The following is a 24020-nucleotide window of genomic DNA, read 5'->3' on the forward strand; positions in this document are numbered from 1 at the left end:
GTGAGCGGCGCCGGGCCAGAGCCTGAACCCCAAACCCATCCTGCACCCCTCAGCCCAACTCCCTGCCCTGAGCCCCCTGCTGCACCCCACACCCCTCTTGCCCCCCAACTCCCTGCCCTGAGCCTCCTGCCATACTCCGCTCCCCTTCTGCCTCCCAACCACCTGCCCTGAGACCCCTGCCACACCCTGCACCCCTCCCTGCACCTCTGCCCTGAGCCCCCTCTTACACCCTGCACCCCTCCTCTGCCCCAACCTCTTGCCCTGAGCCCCTTCCTGCACACCGCACCCCCTCCCACACCCTGCATTCCCTCCCACATCCCCACCCCCTGCCCCAGCCCTACATTCATGGCCCTGCATGCAGTTTCCCCAGCCAGATGTGGCCCTCGGGCCAAAAAGTTTGCCCACCCCAGCTTAACCTGTTCTTTCACCACTAAGGGCTGCTCACCTCCTCCCCATACTGTGCTGCCCAGTGCAGCAGTCTGGGAGCTGCCCTTGTCTGTGAAGACAGAGGCAAAAAAAGCATTGAGTACTTCAGCTTTTTCCACATCCTCGGTCACTAGGTTGCCTCCCCCATTCAGTAAGGGGCCCACACTTTCCCTGACCACCTTCTTGTTGCTAACATACCTGTAGAAACCCTTCTTGTTACCCTTCAAATCCCTTGCTAGCTGCAACTGCAATTGGCATATTTGCTATTCTTTCTGCACACCGGGATGGTTTGTTCCTGCACCCACAATAAGGATTCTTTAAAATACAGCCAGTTCTCCTGGACTCCTTTCCCCCTCATGTTAGCCTCCCAGGGGATAATTCATAGATAATTCATAGATTATAGGACTGGAAGGGACCTCGAGAGGTCATCGAGTCCAGTCCCCTGCCCGCATGGCAGGACCAAATACTGTCTAGACCATCCCTGATAGACATTTATCTAACCTACTCTTAAATATCTCCAGAGACGGAGATTCCACAACCTCCCTAGGCAATTTGTTCCAGTGTTTAACCACCCTGACAGTTAGGAACTTTTTCCTAATGTCCAACCTAGACCTCCCTTGCTGCAGTTTAAACCCATTGTTTCTGGTTCTATCCTTAGAGGCTAAGGTGAACAAGTTCTCTCCCTCCTCCTTATGACACCCTTTTAGATACCTGAAAACTGCTATCATGTCCCCTCTCAGTCTTCTCTTCTCCAAACTAAACAAACCCAGTTCTTTCAGCCTTCCTTCATAGGTCATGTTCTCAAGACCTTTAATCATTCTTGTTGCTCTTCTCTGGACCCTTTCCAATTTCTCCACATCTTTTTTAAAATGCGGCGCCCAGAACTGGACACAATACTCCAGCTGAGGCCTAACCAGAGCAGAGTAGAGCGGAAGAATCCTGCCCATCAGTTCCCCGAGGGAGTCCAAGTCTGCTTTTCTGAAGTCCAGGGTCCGTATTCTGCTGCTCTCCTTTCTTCCTTGTGTCAGGATCCTGAACTTGACCATCTCATGATCACTGCTGCCCTGGTTGCCTCCCACTTCTACTTCCCCTACCAATTCTTCCCTGTTTGTGAGCAACAGGTTAAGGTGTGTTTATATATATGAAATACGAATGGCTGGCTTCACTTCCCACCAAGGCTTTTCTCCTGAATTGTGGGATTGGGGCTTTGTGGGCATCTAGTAAGGTATTCTCAAATAATTGCCAATTATCTTTCACAGTTTTCTGATTACATTCTTCCTCCCAGCTGAGTTCACTCATAATAGCTTACAGCTTTGTGAAACTGGTCCTAGTGAAGCATCAAGTATCTATATCACTGCTCTGGACTTTATTCTGCTTGCACATTATAAATGTCATCAAGTCACGATCACTGTACTTGAGCTCCCATTAACTTTCAGTCCTGTGAATAGTTCCTCTTTATCTGTTAGGAAGAGGTCTAATAAAGAATTCCCCTGTGTTGACTGCAACACTTGCAGTCATCTTTGTCATCTATAATGCTTAGACATTCCAAGGATGTTTTAGTTCCGCAGCATGAGGCCTCCAGCATGTCACTCAAACTAAAATCCCCCATATCACAGGTTTTCCCTACACACTGTAGATACCATGTGTCAGGTAGGGCTGGGGTCCCATCCAGGTGTTATCCTGGCACCTCTGTGCAAACAGCAAACTTCCCTCCTATGTGGGGTCAGAGCAGGCATGCCAGAACTAGGGGGACCAGAAGGGTCATAGCTCTCCCACTTTTTTAAAGGGAACAGGCCTGGCCCATCCACTTTTTTCCGGGGCAGACCCCGCCCCCTTTCCCTCCTCCTCCCCTGCAAGGTCCCACCCCCGACCAGGCCAGCGTGGAGCCTGGCCAGGGAGCCCAGGCAGTTGTGGGAGCCACGTGGACCTGCTACCTCCCCGTGGTGCAGAGGGGCTGAGAGCAGCCCCTGGCCCGTGTCCCGGCCCCCTGGGCTCCCCACCCAGCCCAGGGCAGATGGAGGGTCTGTGACTGTGCACCAGCTCACCACAACTGCCCACGCAGCTCTGTCCCCGACCCGGCTCTGGCCTGGGTGTGGGGCCTTGGAACTGCAGACCGGCCATGGCAAGAGTCACATGGGCAGAGGAGCCACAGACTCTCCACCTGCCCTGGGTGGAAGGTCTGGGGGACAGGGACACAAGCCAGGGGCTGCTCGGGCCCCATCACACCACGGGCAGGTGGAGGGTCCACTGTGGCTCCACACAGCTGCCCGCGCAGCTCTTATCATCATGACCAGGCTGCAGCTCCAAGGCGTCTGCTCCCCCCTGGCCGGAGCTAGCTCAGGGTAAGAGCCACATGGGCTTCTGTGTGGAGCGGGTCCCTCCACCTGCGCTGGGTGGAGGCCCCGGGGGGGGGCGGGGACACCGGCAGGGGTCTGCTTTTGCCCACCCCCACATCGGGCAGATGGGTGGACTCCCCGGCCCCGCTCTGGCTTGGCTGGGAGCAGGGCCTTGGGGGAAGGAGAGGGGCCTTTGGAGACAGTGCCCCCCACACACTTTGGGGAAGGCTCCAGTGCCCTTGGGTCAGAGATAAGCTATGGAACAGGCACCACACTAAACAACAGCACAAGACGTCTATCTCAGCCAGGCACAGCAGAGCCAGGTCCAAATCTCCAGCAGGGGTTACACAGATTCCCTAGCACAGCACACTGCAAAACAGTGCCCTCCTACCCGTCACCATGCCTGGCTAGACACACACAGTCATATTTTCCCCAGGAATTGAATTTATGGGGATGGGGCATGATCAAATTTACAGAGAGGTGTGGACTCAGGGGTGAGACCATAAGGGCAAACATGGGCTGTACGGCACCATAGTAAAAACTGAAAAAAGTTTCACAACCATTTTATCAGCGTTAACTCAGGTTTTAAAATCATCACACGAATTAAAGTTGGCTACTCAAGTCTTCTATGAAGCACTACGTCTACATACTTCTTGGTTTCTTCTTGTAATTTTGCACAACTCTGTTAATGAACTTCTCAAATGCAGTGCGTTCATCTTTGGAGGCTTCTTCTGTGCCTTCAACTGATATGCTCATTAGTTCATTCACATGATCAGGCAGACGGCGACTTCTTTCAGAACCCAAAATTCTATTCAATGACGAAAAAGAACGCTCAACTGTAGCTGTTGTGACTGGGAGTAGCAAGAGATGAATTCCTACTTCTCTCATCCCAGGAAACAGCACAAAGATCGGGTCGAGTGAGGATAAAAAAGAAGTCAAATCTTCATTCATTCGTCATATGATATTCCACTCTGTGTTCAAATTCTCTGTTCTGTCCTGAGCACATAGGAGCTCCATTCCTGTTAGTGCCTCACTCCACTTAACTGTTGGTGTTTTATGAGGCAGGCACCTGTAAAAGCTACATGGAGGGTAAGTAGAATCCAGGAATCACTGTTGTAGATTTGTAAGAATCAAGTCTATGTATTTTTTCAGCTGGCTTAGCAAACAGTTCTTGTCTTCTTTACTTAAGGAGCCAATATGAGTGCCTTCATTAGTCAACTTCTGGACTGAAGTCCTTGCTTCTTCCAGTACATGTTCAATGACTCTCTCTCTGTGATAGATCCAAGGGTAGCGTCTATTGCTGGACAGAGATCTACTACTGTTGTAGCAGGTGCCTGGATGACATTGTTTAATGACCCAACTGGTTTCAGCAGTAGACTTACAAGAGAGAGAATGGCATTTGTCTTCTCTGAACATAGTAGCAAAAAGTAGTCCACCAGCCTCACTACTTAGATCCATCCCACCTTGGTAGATACTTTCCAAAGCCAGTAATAATGGTTGCAGTAATTTTAAGCCATCAGCCAAGGATCGCTCATGAGAGAGCCAGCGGGTTTCTCAGGTTGGACTAATTTGAACTTCAGTCACAGTGTATCTTCTATTTTTTCCAAGAAGATCAGTCTTTGTGGACTCTTGTTGAAAAAAAGTGTATAACAAAGACATTAAATGTATGACTTTTTAAATGTCTTGAAAATTCTCAGCTCATATCAGTGCTGGTTGAGTAGATCATAGAATCGTAGGACTGTAAAGGACCTTGAGAGATCTTCTAGCGCAGTCCCCTGCAGTCAAGGCAGGATTAAGTATGATCTAGACCCAGGGCCGTCCCTATTGGGGTGCGGAGCCTGGGGTGAAAGTGATGAATCTGTCACTTCTGGGACCAACCGCGCCAGCCAATCACGCTGGCCCGCGGGGTCCCCCCAAAGCGTGGGGCCTGGAGCAGTCGCCCCAATTCCCCATACCCTAGGAACAGGTCTGTCTAGACCAGTTGTTCTCAAACCACAGCCCATTACAGCTGTGGCCCATGTGACATCGTCAGGGCTACACAGGCAGTATATATATTGTGTGGATGTGGCCCACATAACACAGATAGCTGCATATGTGGCCCGCAATGGTAAATAGGTGGAGAACCACTGATCTAGACCATCCCTGTCAGGTATTTGTCTAACCTGCTCTTAAATCCTCCAATGATGGAGATTCCACAACCTCTCTAGGCAATTTATTCCAGTGTTTAACCACCCTGACAGTTAGGAAGTTTTTCCTAATGTCCAAACCTCAGTTGCAATTTAAGCCCATTGCTTCTTGTCCTGTCCTCAGAGGTTAAGGAGAATAATTTTCCTCCCTCCTCCTTGTAACAACCTTTCAGGTACTTCAGAACTGTTATCATATTCCCCCCACCTCACCCCAAGTCTTCTCTTTTCCAGACTAAGCAAATCCAATTCTTGCAACCTTTCCTCATAGGACAGGCTTTCTAAATCTTTTATCATTTTTGTTGTTCTCCTCTGGACTTTCTCCAATTTGTTCACATCTTTCCTGAAAAGGGGCTCATTCACCTGCACATCTACCAATGTGATAAATGCCCTCATATGCCAGCAATGCCCCTCTGCCATGTACATTGGCCAAACCGGACAGTCTCTATGCTAAAGAATAAATGGACATAAATCTGACATCAGGAATCATAACATTCAAAAACCAGTGGGAGAATACTTCAGCCTCTCTAACCACTCAGTGACAGACCTGAAGGTGGCAATTTTGCAACAAAAAAAACTTCAAAAACAGACTCCAAAGAGAGACTGCTGAACTTGAATTAATATGCAAATTAGATACAATTTACTTAGGTTTGAACAGAGACTGGGAATGGTTGGGTCATTACACTAATTGAATCTATTTCCCCATGTTAAGTTATCCTCACACCTTCTATGGGTCATCTCGATTATCACTTCAAAAGTTTTTTTTCTCCTGCTGATGATAGCTCATCTCAATTGATTGGCCTCTTACAGTTGGTATGGCTACTTCCACCCTTTCATGTTCTCTGTATGTATAAATATCTTCTTTCAGTGTGTTCCATTCTATGCATCTGATGAAGTGGGCTGTAGCCCACAAAAGCTTATGCTCAAATGAATTTGTTAGTCTCTCAGGTGCCACAAGTACTCCTGTTCTTTTTATGAAGAAACTAGTTACATATAATATCCCACCCTCAAAGATGTTCCAATAAGCTTCTTTTACAGATGCTTTCCTAGTCTGGGCCCAATCCTTTCCCCTGGTTCAATCTTTGTTAGTTCAGCAGACATCTCAGGTGGTAAGCAGGGGATTTCTCATGACTGGCAGCCCCATTTTGTCCTGCTCCACCCCCTTATATAGATTTGGCCAAAGGTGGGAGTCCTTTGTCTCCGTTTGACCCCCTCCCCAGCCTCTGACAGAAAAGTACAAGGTTTAAGATGGATTCCAATACCAGGTGACATAGTCACATGTCTCTGTAAGACCCCAGTCTTCATTTTCCCTGGGCTGGCAAACATGTACACAGGAAAGCTAACAGGAAAACAAACCCATTCACAGCTAATTGCTTCTGAAGTACCCTTAATGGCCCTTGTTTAGCATAATTACATAAGTATACAAGTTTATACCTCACATTTCTAACTTCAGACATAAAAATAATACATGCATACAAATAGGGTGAACCCATTCAATAGATTGTAACCTTTCTAATGATACTTTACAAGGGGGATTTGGCATAAAGCATATTCTAGTTATGTTATATTTATATTCATAAGCATATTTTCATAAAGCATATGGAGTACAACCTCTCACTGCCCCCCGCCCCCAATTCAACACCTGAAAGACTGTCCGGGGGACAAAGACTTTGAACTGGGGGTGGTTGGTCTAAGCTAGAAAGCAGTCCCAGCCTGTGTAATGAGGAACAGTAACCTACTTTTACCATTGGTCAGAGTGAGACACTGCTTGATTCAAATCCTGCGTAGTTTTTAGAACTTAGACTGAATTTATTTTTATTTCTTAGGTAACCAACTTTGATCTCTATGCTTGCCACTTATAATCACTTAAAATCTCTCTCTCTCTAGTTAATAAATCTGTATTATATTTTACCTAAAACAGTTTGTTTTGGTTGAAGAGCTTGGGAAATCTCAGCTCAAGTTAAGAAGAGCAGTTGCATATCCCACTCCCTTTTGTCAGAGTGGCGAACTAGGTAACCAACTTACACGGGTCAGGCTTCTGACCAGGGCAAGGTGGTGCAGTTCTGGGGTGCAAAACTGGGGAGCTGGGGGGAATTGGCTGGAGTCTCACTAGAGATGGTTCATGTGTGGCTGGGAGGTCATTCGTGTAATTCAGTTGGGTGTGTCCCTGCCTGTGGATGTGTGTAAGTGCAGTGCCTGTCAGAGGTTTGTAGCTTGACATCAGCACCACAGTGTGAGAGGGAGCCCAGGTTGCTGGGTTTGGGAGGGCTCAGCAGTCCCACCATCCAGGTTGCAGCCTGGTCCCCCATCACACCAACTACAGGGTTAACAAGTGAAAATGCACTTAACATTGGCCTCCAGTTTGTAGTGTGTGGTATCTCTTGCTTAAATAGGAAGTATGGTGCAACAGTCACATTTCTTCTCATAAACTGTGTTGTGTCTCCACAGCATTCTTAGATCCATAAAGTACTTCTAAAATTGGCTTTGACAGTGACTGGTTTATAAGGCTTTCTGCAGGTCGATGCAGTCCAGAGGCTTGGTATTTTGCAGCCTTTTCACGTAGTTTGTCAGTGTTGGCCTTGCTGATCAGTCTGGCAAACCAAGCTCCTCCAGTTTTACCAGTTATAGCATTGGGAAGCTTTCATTCTTCACAAGCAAAAAAGCAAGAGATGCACCAGTAGCCATCTTTTGTTACTGCAGTAAATGGGAAAACTTTGACCAACAAACATGGGGAACTGCCTTTAGGTTGTGGAGACTGTTTCTTCAGCTGTATTTGTGCTTTGGACTGGTCGGATGTAGATACACCACTTTGTAGTAACTGTTACTCTTTAACAACTTGAACCTTCAGATGACATGTTGGTTTATTCTTGGTATGTTCATCTTGCTTGGTGATGGGAGAGTTCGGGGGGTGTAGGGCATCCGCTCCCCCATACTTTGGGCTAGTGCTGGTGCACGGGCCGAGTCAGGATGATGGGTCGGTCACTGGTCTCAGCTGCAGGCTGGGCATTTACAAGAGTCCCTTTTGCCAGGGGCCGGGTCTCCTCCAAGCAGCTTCCTTTCTCTCCAGCCAAGGGCTCCTGCTGGTTTCTTCCCCACCCCTTCAACTTCCCAGGCTTGTCTCTCATAGAATCATAGACTAGAATTATAGAATCAAAGAACTGGAAGGGACCTCGAGAGGTCATCAAGTCCAGACCCTGCACTCATGGCAGGACCAGCACCATCTGGCTCATCCCTGACAGGTGTTTGTCTAACCTCTTAAAAATCTCCAGTGATGGAGATTCCACAACCTCCCTAGGCAATTTGGTGAAAACCGAAACAAAGAAGTCATTAAGCATCTCTGCCATTTCCACATTTTCTGAACTTTTTCCCTCTTCATTTAGTAATGGGCCTACCCTGTCCTTGGTCTTCCTCTTGCTTCTAATGTATTTGGGGAATGTTTTCTCGTTGCCCTTTATGTCTCTAGCTAGTTTAATCTCGTTTTGTGCCTTGGCCTTTCTAATTTTGCCCCTACATACTTGTTATTGTTTATATTCGTCCTTTGTAATTTGACGTAGTTTCCACTTTTTGTAGGGCTCTTTTTTGAAGATCTCCTGGTTAAGCCAGGCTGGTCTCTTGCCATACTTCCTATCGTTCCTACGCAGTGGGATAGTTTGCTCTTGTGCCCTTAATAATGTCTCTTTGAAAAACTGCCAACTGTCTTCTATTGTTTTTCCCCTTAGACTTGCTTCCCATGGGATCTTACCTATCAACTCCCTGAGTCTGTTAAAGTCTGCCTTCTTGAAATCCATTGTCTTTATTCTGCTGTTTTCCCTCCTACAATTCCTTAGATTCATGAACTCTACCATTTCAATTTCACTTTCACCCAAGCTGCCTTCCACTTCCAAATTCTCAACCAGTTCCTCCCTATTTGTCAAAATCAAGCCTAGAACAGGCTCTCCCCTAGTAGCTTTCTCCACCTTCTGGAACAAAAAACTGTCATCCTGACCCTCCTTGCAGCTCATTTGCCCAAACTCTACAAAGGGTCTGAGTTAATGCTGGGTGTTTGACTGGCACGCCCCCCAGTCAATCAGGTTTGTGCAGAGTAGCAGGAAGGAAGCAGGAAGGGGCTCTCTCGCCAGCTCCACGGGTGTGCAAGGTGTGCATCCTGGTTCCCAGGGAGATTTGGGCTCTGTAGCAGACACCAGCTAACACCCCCTCGGGTGCTTTATCTGCCAAGACACTGAGCCATGAGAACTCGGAATAAAATATTCTCGAATGATCAGTGAGTCGGAAGCAGGCAAGGCCATTTCTGACAGTGCCCCTCCCCTTCCCATTTGTCCACCTGATCCTTCCTAAATAGGTCTTAACTATCAATTTTGACACTCCAACCGTGCGAACCACCCACCAGATTTCAGCAATACTAACTAGCTGGAATTTATGCTCCTTGCTGAGCGATTCCAATTCCCCTTTGGCTCTCCGGCTCCCAACGCTCGTGTCCAGGGAAGTGAAGAACTTTCTCTCTCCGTGTCCTTTGATTTCTCGATTAATTTTGTTCTCAGCGTCTCGATTTTGTGCTGTCCGAGTGCTCAGATCTTCCCTCTTTTTACCCTCCCCTTGTGCTATTAGTTTAACCCCCAACTTTAGCCAGCCTGAACCCGAGCCAGTCAGCCAAGACTGTATTTTGCAGCACAGATGTAAGCTTGTGAGACCCAAGAACCTCTGGATGCCAACTGGGGCATATAGAGGTACAGCGATCCCCTGGGTTCACCAAAAGAATGTCAAGAAAAGTCTCTAATGAAAGCCTCTGTCACACTGGTCAACATAATCATTGTGAGATGTGGGCATGGAGAATGTGTGGGGAGTTATGTATATACACTAAAATTATGGTCTCTAGGTCTGTAGTTTAAAACAGGTCACTCAAAGGTAACGTGTCTTGAGACATCTTCTCCAGTCAGGGGGTGGTAGACACTTATCTCCAGGGTGCACAACTGTGTATTGTATGTCATGCAATAGGAATCTATTAACGTTCTTAGTCAAATCTTAATGAAGAGCTGGTGGAGACTTCAGAAGAACAACAACAGAACAAGGCAAACAGCAGAGGAAGCTTGTCTTGAGGTGCACATCAAAGGTTTGTTCTGGTATATTTGGGGTGCAAAGAGACACGCTGGCATCCTTCACCTAGGAAGTTAACTGACAGTGAGTTCGCTTGATGGAAAAGGGATCTCAGCCAGGCTTGGTGGAAAATACTGGTGAGAACTTTGGGTGAGATACGCTTCTTTTAGACAGGAGGGTAACTTGTTAGTTAATGTTAGGCTTTAGAATGCATGTTATGATGTTTTATTTGAATCTCTACTCTTTCTTAAATACCTCTCTTTTGGCTTTATATAGGAACTCAAGTATTATGCATTACACAGGACAGGAGCAGGGGTCTAAGGTGAAGCCATTAAACTGGGATGCACAGTTCCTTTGGGAGCTGGGATTTCTGTGGGTACCCAGTGATGGGGGCTGGGCATCACAGGGGAACGCTTTGAAGGGGGTTGGGGTGCAGCTGCTGTCAACCTGCAGAGTGAAGACAGGGCAGGTGCAGCCCAGAGGAGCATGCTGGAGAGACTGACAGGCCGTTGTGCTATGGAGCTGACACCCAGCTAGTACAGGCAAGACGCCCTCGCTCTGGAGGCAGGTGGCAACAAGGTGACTCACAGCCCTGGGTGCCCTGGGAAGCGTCACAGCCTGTGGCCGGAAAGAGGCAGCTCAAAGCAATGCCCTAACCTGCCCAATGCTGGTATGAGTTTGCCACGTGTGGGAGTGGCTGATAAGACCATGTGCTATGCCAGTGTTTTTCTGGTAGACGTTACAAATGCAAATCAACACCAGAGACATAAGCTGCATGTTCTATTGAATCATAGAATACCAAGGTTAGAAGGGACCTCAGGAGGTATCTAGTCCAACCCCCTGCTCAAAGCAGGACCAATCCCCAGACAGATTTTTGCCCCAGATCCCTACATGGCCCCTTCAAGGGATTGAACTCGCACCCCTGGGTTTAGCAGGCCAATGCTCAAACCACTGAGCTATCCCTCCCTCCATCTTTGCTGTACTTCTCTCTCCCCTTTTGCGTGTGTTTATCTCGTTTTCTCTTCTAGGAAACAGGATCAGACTTTAAGAGCAGCAACTACAGCCCCAGCCCATTTCCTAACCGGCCGTATTTTCCACAAGACGGATGGTTAGCAGCATCCAGGAGACTGTCACACAAGGATTTTGTTTTTATTTGATCTTTTTCCTTTGAAAGCATTGGCTCGCAAACTTTTTTACTGGTGACCCTTTTCACAGAGCAAGTCTCTGAGTGTGACCCCACCCCCATATAAATTAAAAACACTTTTTAATATATTTAACACCATTATAAATGCTGGAGGCAAAGCGGGGTTTGGGGTGGAGGTTGACAGCTCGTGACCCCCCCATGTAATAACCTCACGACTCCCTGAGGGGTCCCGACCCCCAGTATTAAAGACTCTTTACAGCTAAGAGGGAAGGAAGTGCGGGGTGTTGTTAAAATGAAAGCCTTACTTAATATTTTACATTTCAAAATTTTAACCCTGCTTTTCTGTGTCTTTGCTAAAAGGTTCAAAGGATGTTTCATGGTGTGTTTGCACCATGGTACTGAGCCGGCTGAAGGCTTTGTTTACCAAACCTTCTTTGACACTGTTTAATGTCGGACAGTGACAGGGTCTTATTAACACTCTTGATTCTTTGGGCCCCCTTTGTTCCACCTAAATTAATACAACCCATCTTACCACTGGCTCTCCTGCAGGCAGCTGTGGGAGTGGTAGAAACGGATGCACTATTCAGAAAGAACCAGCTCTAAATCAGGTTTCAGAGTAGCAGCCGTGTTAGTCTGTATCCGCAAAAAGAAGAACAGGAGTACTTGTGGCACCTTAGAGACTAACAAATTTATTAGAGCATAAGCTTTCGTGGGCTACAACCCACTTCTTCGGATGCATATAGAATGGAACATATATTGAGGAGATATATATACACACATACAGAGAGCATAAACAGGTGGGAGTTGTCTTACCAACTCTGAGAGGCCAATTAATTAAGAGAAAAAAAACCTTTGAAGTGATAATCAAGATAGCCCAGTACAGACAGTTTGATAAGAAGTGTGAGCATACTTACAAGGGGAGATAGATTCAATGTTTGTAATGGCTCAGCCATTCCCAGTCCTTATTCAAACCGGAGTTGATTGTGTCTAGTTTGCATATCAATTCAAGCTCAGCAGTCTCTCGTTGGAGTCTGTTTTTGAAGTTTTTCTGTTGTAATATAGCCACCCGCAGGTCTGTCACTGAATGACCAGACAGGTTAAAGTGTTCTCCCACTGGTTTTTGAGTATTTTGATTCCTGATGTCAGATTTGTGTCCATTGATTCTTTTGCGTAGAGACTGTCCGGTTTGGCCAATGTACATGGCAGAGGGGCATTGCTGGCACATGATGGCATAGATCACATTGGTAGATGTGCAGGTGAACGAGCCCCTGATGGTGTGGCTGATGTGATTAGGTCCTATGATGATGTCACTTGAATAGATATGTGGACAGAGTTGGCATCGGGGTTTGTTACAAGGATAGGTTCCTGGGTCAGTGGTTTTGTTCAGTGATGTGTGGTTGCTGGTGAGTATTTGCTTTAGGTTGGGGGGTTGTCTGTCTCTAAATCAGTGGTTCTCAGGCTGTGGTCTGCAGATCTGTGTGGGTCCACGGAATATGTCTAAGGGGTCTGCAAAACTGACTGAACTGAATTCAACTATATATACAGACAACAGATTTCCAAAGAGGTCTGCACCTCCATTCGAAATTTTCAAAGGGATCTGCAATGAAAAATGGTTGAGAACCATGGCTTTAAATCATACTTTCACCCATTTCCTCAAGGGAACCTGAACCTAGCCTTGAGGTTTGAATAATTTGGTTTAACTTTTTTTCTCTCTTATTTGTGAACTTGTTCACCTTTGGGTGTTTTCAGAAGCAAACGGTGAAATACTCTCCCAAAAGATTTCTGAAGAGTTCCTAAATTCTCTGATATTTAATCTGTTATGATTCAAGGATCACCAAGACCTAGAATAACTTCCATGTGTCAGGCATCTCGCGTGAGGACTGCAGTGTATTACCCCTCCTCACAGCCCAGATGAGATCTCACAGACAGACACAGAGGGGACAGAAGGTGAGCATAGTAGTTTTCCATGTGTAATATTTTTTTTCCTGTTATTAGTGAGAAGAGGAAGAACATTGGTGAAATTATGGAGGAGTCATTACTGCCCACAGCAAAGAGACTGGAGAGTCACGTAACCCAACTTAGAAAGATGGCAGATGAAATTGATGAAACTCATAAAAATGCTACAATAGCAAAGGCTCATGCAGTGACAAGTTCAAACAAAAAGAACGAGGTGGAGAAGATTTTAAAGGAATGTCAGGATATGCTGAAATGTATTGAGAAGGAACTTTCCAAAATCACTAAAGAGATTAAAAAACCGGGAGAGGACAGTTATATTGTTTTGTTAGCAGAACTGTATGAATGGATAAGAATTGGTGAAATCCTGGCAGGAAGTGTTCCAAGCAGTTTAACAGCGACAACTGCTTTATTTGCTGCTGCAATTTTAGTGAATGATTCTAAGAAACCTATGGAAGGTGAGAAACTTGCAGCTGAAATCCGAAGAGAAGCTGCAAAAATGGAAGAAGTCATTAAAATAGTAAATAAGTTTTATGGATCAGTAAGAAGATTATAGCTAGGCAAAACAACACTGCTTATTTGCAGCATGAAATGATTCAGCTGAAATCGTTTAGGTACCTTCTCTCTAAGAAAGTTCAGAATCCAAATAAGGTTTGATTGACAATCTATTGGGGAAACAGATCACATGTAGAACCTGCTGTAACTGCCCTTTCTTTAGAAGCCTAAGAACACATCCCTGTAAATAAAAGGTTCCACACCATGTCTGACAGCTAATTCGAATGAGTAAAACAGAGGCTGTGTCACCACATGGAGATACCTTCCATTTCTTGCCCGGGGGCCAGAAGTGGCTGTTGTGAAGGACGTAATGCTCAGCCCCTGTGGGGTCAGGAATACCTTACCTTGCTTTGCCGCAATCCCAGTGTTCTCCAGCTCCATCGGTCAGCAGGAGACTCCTGTAAGCAGGGCCGGCGCTTCCATTTAGGCGACCCAGGCAGTCACCTAGGGCACCAGGATTCGGGGGGCGGCAATTCGGCGGCGGGGGGTCCTTCCGCGCTCCAGGTCTTCGGCGGCAATTCTGCGGCGGGTCCTTCACTCGCTCCGGGACCCGCCGTTGAAGTGCCCCGAAGACCAGGAGCGTGGAAGGACCCCCTGCCTAGGGCGGCAAAAACCCTGGTGCTGTTTCTGCCTGTAGGCAACTCACTCAGCCCCTGAGGCAGGAGTCGGGAATGCCTATTTCACTTGTTAAAGGCTGTGGTTTCTCACTGCCCATGTTTCTCTGAGGAAGCAGTGAGAGAAGGTCGTGCCACACAACCCAACTGAAGCCCTCTCCTCTTAACTCTTGAGCTCACTGTCCTAAGGGGGAGAAGGGACAGGGGAGACAGCGTGCCTGTACGAGGGGAAGATAATGCATCAGAGAGCCATATAAGAGAGTTCTGTAGAAGTTTGTAGGACTGAAGCCAGTAGAGATCTATAGAACTTCCTCTAAACTGAGATGTTTAACTAAGAGCTCCCTTCTCTAGGAATATCAAACCAAATCATAAAACGTAATAGAGAATTGTATGCTTGGTTTAGACATCTGTACAGTAGGATGGTTTTAAAATAATCGAGCTTGATTCACTATTACATTTTAGAAGTGTCACGGAGTATTGGGGGACTCAGGGCCCTGCACCCCCGGCTTCCTGCGATTCACCATGACTCTCAGCCAGCCAGTAAAGCAGAAGGTTTATTTGGATGACAGGAATACAGTCCAAGACAGGTCTTGCAGGCACAGACAACAGGGCCCCCCTCAGTTAGGTCCAGCTTGGGGTCCCAGGGCATCCCAGCCCCCCGCTTTGGGGGGTCAGAGCCATCTCTGTCTCCCAGCCATCTCTCCAGCCTGCTTCCAGCACTCTGCCTTCAGCGACCCCTCCCACAGCCTTTGTTCAGTTTCCCGGGCCCCGGAGTCACCTGACCTCCAACCCCCTCCTGGGTTCTCATGTTACAAGCTCAGGTATGTTCCCTCGGGCAGACTCCCATCCTCCGATGCAGACCATCCTAGTCACACTCCCCTGTCAGCATTCACACACCCCAGCAAGAACAGTCCCAGTTCGTCACATCTCCCCCCTTCGAGACCGAACTGAGCGGGGTCACTTTAGCCAGTGACCCGGGGAAGTTCGAACCTACCCCCGTTCCCATGGATGCCCCCGCACCCCTCCCATTCCTTGGTGAGAATTACACCAGGCCCCTCCAGTTTCACGCCCCCCCTTAGGTCGGGGGTGCTTGATGGCACTCGCAGTTCGCATGTGGGAAGGTTTATGCGGCCTGTGCCCTTTCCCCACCCCCATACCTCTGGGGTTCCAACTGGGCTGGGGTCTTCTCCCAGCGCTCCAGTCTGGAGGTCTGTGCTTTGGGCTCTCTTGGTTTAGAGCCGCCCTTTTAACCTTGGCCACCCTCTGGAAAGGATCCTTTATGCTGGGCAAGGGTCCTAAAGCTGTTTTCCCCTTGTCCCAGGCCTTCCTCCCCCTCTGACAGGGGTCACAGGATCCGCAGTACTGTCGGACAGTAACAAAGACCCCAGGCCAGTAAAAGCTCCGTAGCAGCCTCTGCTGGGTACGCCAGGTTCCCTGGTGCCCTGCAAGAGGAATGTTATGGGCCCGGCACAGCAGCTGGCGGCGATACTTCTGGGGTACCACCAGCTGCCTCCTGATCCCCTCTGACTCCATTTTCCCTGGGGGAGCCCATTCTCGGTACAGGAACCCCTTCTCCCACAGGAACCTTTTCCGGCCACCTCGTCCCATGGTCTGTACCGCATTGAGGTCGGCCAGGTCCCTTATCTTCCGCAAGGAGGGATCTCTCTGCAACTCGGCCTGGAACTCAGCAGCTGGGACAGGGATGGCCACCTGCTCTTTCTCGCCCGCTGGGTCTGAAGCTGCAGCCTCCCTGAGCCGTGTCCCTGGGCGTTCCCTCCCCACCAGGTTAGGGTCCTGCGCCTCAGGCAAGGCACCCCCCCCAAGGCCAGGGCGCAGGGCCCCTCGCCGGCTCTGACTGCGGGTCACAACCAGTGCCTTTTGGGGGTTGCTTGGCCAGTTCTCCAGGTCCCCCCCCATCAATACCTCAGTGGGCAAATACGGGTGTACCCCCACATCCTTGGGGCCCTCCTTGGCCCCCCACTTCAGGTGTACCCTTGCCACGGGCACTTTGACTGGTGTTCCGCCCACCCCCGTCAGGGTCAGGTAGGTGTTGGGCACCACCTGATCTGGGGCCACCACCTCGGGCCGGGCCAGCGTCACCTCTGCGCCCGTATCCCAGTATCCATTGACCTTCCTCCCATCCACCTCCAGGGGAACAAGGTACTCTCTCCGGAGGGACAGCCCCGCGCCCACCGTATAAACCAAAAACCCTGAGTCTGGGGCATCCAGCCCCCTAGAGGAGCTGGCCTGGGGCCCTTCTCTCTCTTGAGCAGTTGATAAGCTGCCAGCCCCTCTTGCGTGAGAAGCCTGCCCCTCGCCCGTCTGGGTCTCTACCAAGTTAACCCTATGCGGGTTCGGTCTGCTCAGTCTGTCCTTGAGCTTGGGGCACTGGGCCCGAACGTGGCCTCTTCGGCCGCAGTAATAGCAGCTCATGTCCTGTGGGTCCCCTCGAGCCGGTCGGTTGTCCCTGACGCTGGGCATTCCCCGTGGGAGGGGATTCCCCATATTCCCCCTTTGGGAGGTCCCAGGGTGACTCTCTCTCTGCATCGCGGCGGGCCTGTTCCTTTGGGGCTCCTCCCTGCCACCCCCTGACCGGCTCTTTACAAACTCATCGGCCAGCTGCCCTGCGTGTCGCGGGTTCTCTGGCTTTCGGTCCACCAACCACAGCCTCAGGTCGGATGGGCACCGCTCATACAGTTGCTCCAGTACCAGCAGTTTAATCAGGTCCTCCTTCGTCTGGGCCCCATCAGCCCACTTGCTGGCGTATCTTTCCATGCGGACGGCTAGTTGCAGATATGAGATCTCAGGGGTTTTATCCTGACTCCGGAACCTTTCCCGGTACATCTCAGGAGTCAGCCCAAACTCCCGTAGCAGGGCCTTTTTGAATAGTTCGTAGTCCCCTTTCTCTGCCTCTCCCAGTTGGCAGTACAATGCCACGGCTTTGGGGTCCAGTAAGGGGGTAAGGACCCGGAGTCTGTCCGCGGGATCAACCCGGTGCAGCTCGCAGGCCGTCTCAAAGGCCTCCAGGAAGTCATCCATGTCCTCCCCCTCCTTGCGTGGGGCCAGGATGCACTTATCAAAGCTCCGTGCTGTCCTGGGTCCCCCCTCACTCACCGCAGCCGGGGGTTCGCTGCCCTTCAATCTCGCCAGTTCCAGGTCATGCTGACGCTGTCTCTCATTCTCCTGTCTCTGTCTCTCTTCATGCTGTCTCTGTCTCTCTTTCTCCTCCCGTTCATGCTGTCTCTCTTGTTCACGATCCTCCAGTTCTCTCAGTTTTAGCTCTTTCTCCCATTCCAGCCAATTCCGCTCCACGGATGCCGAACGTCGCCGGGAGGATCCTCTGCTGGCCGGCGAGCTTCGCCGGGAGGGTCCCCTGCTGGCCGGGGGGGCCACGGCGCCTTCGGTATTTGCTGGGCTCCTCCCCACCCTTCCCCTAGGCATAGGAAGGAGGGGTCTCGGGAAGCCCTCAGCAGCCGGCTGACCACCCCCAGCTGGGACAGACACTGGTGCCTGCGCTGCATTTGCCAGGCTGCTTCCCTGAGACACAGGGATCAGTTCATTCGCGTGATCTTCCGCCTCCAGCCGGGCAATGAGCTGTGCTTTGGTGAGCCTCCCAATGCGCAGCCCCCTCTGCTTGCACAGCTCCACCAGGTCGCTCTTAAGCCGCTTGGCATACATCTTCCTGCTGGCCACTCACCGGCCTGTGTGCTCACAGCTCCCCACAGTTCCCAGGGAGACCCCTAGTGTGCCAGCCCTTCTCGAGGTCACCACCTCTCTGCCAGGGTCGAGCTGCAGACTCCTCCGCCCCTGGGACCACTCGCTGCGATCCCCCCGGGGGACCCTGTTACTGCAAAAGTCCTTCTCGCTGGTCACACACTCCCAGGGGTAATAACCGTCTCTCTCTCACTCTTCTTCAGCACGCCTGGTCCCCGTCAATCCCCCTTCGTTTTACTGCTCCCCAGTCACTTACTGCAGGAAGCGCCGTCCACGGGGTGCAGTAGATCCCGCCGCTGCCACCAGTTGTCACGGAGTATTGGGGGACCCAGGGCCCTGCACCCCCGGCTTCCTGCGATTCACCATGACTCTCAGCCAGCCAGTAAAGCAGAAGGTTTATTTGGATGACAGGAATACAGTCCAAGACAGGTCTTGCAGGCACAGACAACAGGGCCCCCCTCAGTTAGGTCCAGCTTGGGGTCCCAGGGCATCCCAGCCCACCCCCCTTTGGGGGGTCAGAGCCATCTCTGCCTCCCAGCCATCTCTCCAGCCTGCTTCCAGCACTCTGCCTTCAGCGACCCCTCCCACAGCCTTTGTTCAGTTTCCCGGGCCCCGGAGTCACCTGACCTCCAACCCCCTCCTGGGTTCTCATGTTACAAGCTCAGGTATGTTCCCTCGGGCAGACTCCCATCCTCCGATGCAGACCATCCTAGTCACACTCCCCTGTCAGCATTCACACACCCCAGCAAGAACAGTCCCAGTTCGTCACAAGAAGACATTGTCATGTAGTGATGGGGGAAGGAGAAGGAATCCATGTTGTCCACAGTTGCAACAGAATCCTCTGGGGTGAGGGAAGGCTTGAACAAGTGTGCCCCTTGGTTCTCTCTCTCCGCTCCTTCAGTCAGGCCATCACAATGACAACTTGTGGACTTGACTTCCTGACCTGCCAAAGTTTTACCTGCAGGGCGTGAAAATGGGAAGGGCTGAAGGGGTTAATAAGCCTCTTTTCACACTGTCTAGCACAGAGGAAGGTCAGGTCAGTTTAAGGTTCATGTTTTTGTTGGGACCATCTCCACTGGTGGGGCAGGAAAAATTTCAGTAAACAGAGAGAAATGGAATGGAGCCAGCACCTATTTTAGCTAATTTCCCAGCCTCCATCTCTGGTGAGACTCCCATCACGTCAGTAGGATGCAGTACAACTGTAACCCTTCTGCCAGGGGGTGTCGTCAGGAACAAGGGCCAGGTTCAATATCTAGGGGGTCCTTTTAAAATTAAGAACAGCTTGAGACCCACCCATAAATCTGGGAAAACTAAACACCTCCCCATGGTGCCTCTATTAGGCAGTACTGTCTCTCTCTCAAGCCCTGAGTCTGGGTATAACAGAAAAGAGTTATAAGGGCAGAGTGAATCAGAGTTAATATGGGGAAAATGCAGTAACCAGGACTGAAGAGTATGCAAACCCTAAGTAAAACCCCAACACCATCCCCACCCCACAGTATCTTGGGTCGTGCCCTGTGTCTCAGTCTCCCACCTTGCATTGTAAAAGTCCAATAGAGAAATGTCCCTTTAACACCCCACTCCCCCTGGTCCTCTGGTGTGCCCCATGACTCCCAGGTTATTGTCCAAGGCTAGCGAAGTCCCAGAGCCCAGACGTGCCTCCAGGCGGGGTCACCTGCAGCCCTGGGGAGGGAAGCAAGTGATGCCTTTGCTGCTGCTGCCTCTTGCTTCTGACTGCTGTCACCACCACCTCTGCTGCTGCTACCCGTCCTGCTGCTCTGCTGTGCCCTTGGGTCAGCCCAGAACAGTCCTACAGCACCACAACCCCCTACCCAGCTACTAGAATCCTCACACTGCCTTGAGCTGCAATGCCATGCTCAGGGGCTATGCCAGGTAGCCAAGTTCTCAGTGATTTCACCCTAGGGTGACCAGATGTCCCGATTTTATAGGGACAGTCCTGATTTGGGGGTCTTTTTCTTATATAGGCTCCTATTACCCCCCACCCCCGTCCTGATTTTTCACATTTGCTGTCTGGTCACCCTATTTTCACCCCCCTGCTGCTGCCCTTTCTACATCGCCTTTCACCAGAACCCCATCCCCAGGCCAGGTCTATGGCTCACCCCTTAGACCAGCTGATCAATTCTAGCTTTAAACACTAGAGAAAATCAAATAGCAGCCAGACCCCTTTCACTTGACCCCAATGCACCCCATTCACCTGCGGCTCATTACGCCAGGCTTAGTGAGTATGACAACCCCTCAGTTAGGGTATTTGAAGTTCAATTCTGCTGCCCTTTAGTCAGACCGCAAGGATAACAACATTTCATTACCCCTGGGCCCAAGACTTAAGTGAATTTTAATCTAACACAGCCAAAACCAATCATCTTGGCAAAGCAGGTGTGTCCACTGATCACTGTGGCAAAGCAGGTGTGTCTATACAAATACAGTCTGCTCCTTGGTCTTTTCCTCCCATTCATCAATAGATGGCAGGGGAGAGCTCATTCAGACCACTGTCTACACAGCTCAAAGCTGCAAGGCCAGACATGACCGACATAACACACTGGGGTTGGGGTTACAGTAATAACATACACAAGGTGGAGACCAGGACTCCCATCAATTTCTAGTGACCCTCACAAGTGAAGGAGCAGCATAAACAAGCCCCAAAGGAAGATAAATCCGTCCTGTGTTGACTAGGGAGAGAGGCAAAGGCATATATGTCTTAGCATCTTTAAAGCCAAAGAGAATTACAGAGGAAAATGAGCATCTCAAGACCTTTTCCTCCTATTCTAAAAAAGCTTTAGAATGTCATTTATTGATGGGATTTCTAATGTGACTTAGCAGGATAGCTGGAGTGTATACAAAAAGGAAGGCCAGTTTATTGAATCATTGTAGCTGATTTATATGATTGAGTTAAAGGCGATTAAGGCATAACAGCAAAAACATGTAACAGCTGTTGGTTTAGTATCTATAGTAAGGGCCAGATCCTGGCCAAATTTTGCATGGATATGGAAGGGGGGAGGGAGAGAGGCGGAAAGGACGTGACAGTAAGGGGGACTATATATTCATTTTCATTGTCAATATGTTTATAATTAATACAATTGATTGTGTGTTGTGATTTGTTCCTGCTCTGGTTATTCACTGAAACAAAGGATAATTGTCTTTCATTTGAAAGCCTGTGTAAAGATAGTGCCCATGTTTCCTATTTTAAGTGGTCTACTGAAAGAAGCCTTTTGTTCCCAAATATACAGGGGTGTGCCTGCGTGCCTCAGTGTGTGACACATACAGATGTGATTTCAGTAAATCCCAGCTGCCAAGGACTTAGCTCTGTGGTTTATTTCCCATTACCAAAATGCTGACCAGACTCTAACTGAAGTATCCAGATCACAGGCCCTGGTTCTCATGGGGGACTTCAATCACCCCGATATCTCCTGGGAGAGCAATACAGCGGTGCACAGACAATCCAGGAAGTTTTTGGAGAGTGTTGGGGACAACTTCCTGGTGCAACTACTGGAGAAACCAACCAGGGGCCGTTCTCCTCTTGACCTGCTGCTCACAAACAGGGAAGAATTGGTAGAAGTGGGTGGCAACCAGGGCAGCAGTGACCATGAGATGGTCAAGTTCAGGGTCCTGACACAAGGAATAAAGGAGAGCAGCAGAATACGGACCCTGGACCTCAGAAAAGCAGATGTTGACTCCCTCAGGGAACAGATGGGCAGGATCCCCTGGGAGAATAACATGAGGGGGAAAGGAGTTCAGAAGAGCTGGCTGTATTTTGAGGAAGCCTTATTGAGGGCACAGGAACAAACCATCCCGATGTGCAGAAAGAATAGCAAATATGGCAGGCGACCAGCTTGGCTTAACAGAGAAATATTCGGGGAGCTTAAACTCAAAAAGGAAGCTTACAAGAAGTGGAAACTTGGACAGATGACTAGGGAGGAGTATAAAAATATTGCTCGAGCATGCAGGGGTGTAATCAGGAAGGTCAAAACACAACTGGAGTTGCAGCTAGCAAGGGATGTGAAAGGTAACAAGAAGGGTTTCTATAGGTACGTTAGCAACAAGAAGGTGGGGGGAAAGTGTGGGCCCCTTCCTGAATGGGGGAGGCAACCTAGTGACAGATGATGTGGAAAAAGCTGAAGTACTCAGTGCTTATTTGCCTCGGTCTTCACAGATAAGGTCAGCTCCAGGACTGCTGCACTGGGCAGCACAGTATGGGGAGGAGGTGAGCAGCCCTTAGTGGTGAAAGAACAGGTTAAGGACTATTTAGAAAAGTTGGACATGCACAAGTCCATGGGTCCAGATCTAATGCATCCAAGGGTGCTGAAGGAGTTGGCTGATGTGATTGCAGAGCCATTGGTCATTATCTTTGAAAACTTGTGGCAATCAGGGGAGGTCCTGGACAATTGGAAAAAGGCTAATGTAGTGCCCATATTTAAAAAAGGGAAGAAAGAGAATCCGGGGAACTACAGGCCAGTCAGCCTCACTTCAGACCCTGGCAAAATAATGGAGCAGGTCCTCAAGGAATCAGTTTTGAAGCACTTGGAGGAGAAGAAGGTGTTCGGGAACAGTCAATATGAATTCACCAAGGGCAAGTCATGCCTGACTAACCTGATTGCCTTCTATGATGAGATAACTGGCTCTGTGGATATGGAGAAAGCAGTGGATGTGATTGTCACGGAGTCCCCGGATGATGCTCTGGAACTGCTCCCCACAAAGCCAGTCAGGACTTTGGGGAGCCTCCTCTCCCTCGGAGCAGACTGTCTTCAGGGCAAGAAGCTCACACGGCTTCACCTTCCTGGGTATCTCCTAGGAGCATTCAGCATATGCCCCTCCGTGCGCTTCCCACAGCGAGTCCGCCCCGGCGGGGTCCTGGGGAAGCCAGAGGGTCCTGCACCCCCACTTCGCAGTCAGACATGACTCTCGGCCAACCAGTAAAACAGGTTTATTAGATGACAGGAACAGGGTCTAAAACAGAGCTTGTAGGTACAAAGAACAGGATCCCTCAGCCAGGTCCATTCTGGGGCCTAGCGAGCCAGACCCCGCCGTCTGCCCTCACTTCCCGTCCCCAGCCAGCTCCAAACTGAAACCCCCTCCAGCCCCTCCTCCTCTGGGCTTTGTCTCTTTCCCGGGCCAGGAGGTCACCTGATCTTTGTTCACCTTTAGCTATCCCCTTGCAAGGGGGGGGAAGGGCCCCAGCCATTTGTTACTAGGAGACAAATTGTCAGCCATTTATGCACACTGGAGACTTAAGAAATGTATAGGGGAAACTGAGGCACTCACACAGTATTCAGAGGAAACATTAAGAAATCCCACTTTATCACAGTGATATATCTGAACTTTAGCAAAGCTTTTGATACGGTCTCCCACAGTATTCTTGCCAGCAAGTTAAAGACGTATGAGCTGGATGAATGGACTATAAGGTGGATAGAAAGCTGGCTAGATCGTCGGGCTCAACGGGTAGTGATCAACGGCTCCACGTCTAGTTGGCAGCCAGTATCAGGGGTTGGTTCTGGGGCCGGTTTTGTTCAACATCTTTATTAATGATCAGGATGATGGGATGGATTAAACCCTCAGCAACTTTGCAGATCACAGTAAGCTGGGGGGAGAGGTAGTTACGCTGGAGGGTAGGGACAGTGATTGATATATGGCAGGGGGCAAACAGCTGTGCATACCTCTCTATCAGTGTTATAGAGGGTGAACAATTTATGAGTTTACCCTGTATTAGCTTTATACAGAGGAAAACGGATTTATTTGGGGTTTGGACCCCATTGGGAGCTGGGCATCTGAGTATTGGGGACAGGAACACTTCTTAAGCTGTTTTCAGTGAAGCCTGCAGCTTTGGGGGTGTGAACCAGACCTGGGTCTGTGTTGCAGCAGACTAGCATGTCTGGCTCAACAAGACAGGGTTCTGGAGTCCCAAGCTGGCAGGGAAAACAGGCTCAGAGGTAATTTCAGCACGTCAGGTGACAGTCCCAAGGGGGTCTCTGTGACTGAACCCATCACAGTGGTT

At 49.5% G+C, this 24020-nt stretch overlaps 2 protein-coding genes across 2 annotated transcripts in view; both read left to right on the top strand.

Annotated features, from left to right (window-relative positions):
• Positions 1 to 13895, top strand: part of LOC101951602 (uncharacterized) — a 34235-nt gene extending 20340 nt beyond the window's left edge. Inside the window, exon 3 of the mRNA XM_005293583.4 lies at positions 13176 to 13895. Coding sequence (XP_005293640.2) covers positions 13176 to 13689 — 514 coding nt within the window. The 3' untranslated portion in view covers positions 13690 to 13895. The remainder of the gene's footprint in view (positions 1 to 13175) is intronic.
• LOC135974286 (uncharacterized) overlaps positions 1 to 24020 on the top strand; it is a 137180-nt gene that overhangs the window by 35073 nt on the left and 78087 nt on the right. The window lies entirely within an intron of this gene.

This window comes from Chrysemys picta, chromosome 11 (assembly GCF_011386835.1).
Source record: "Chrysemys picta bellii isolate R12L10 chromosome 11, ASM1138683v2, whole genome shotgun sequence".
Classification (NCBI taxonomy): Eukaryota; Metazoa; Chordata; order Testudines; family Emydidae; genus Chrysemys; species Chrysemys picta.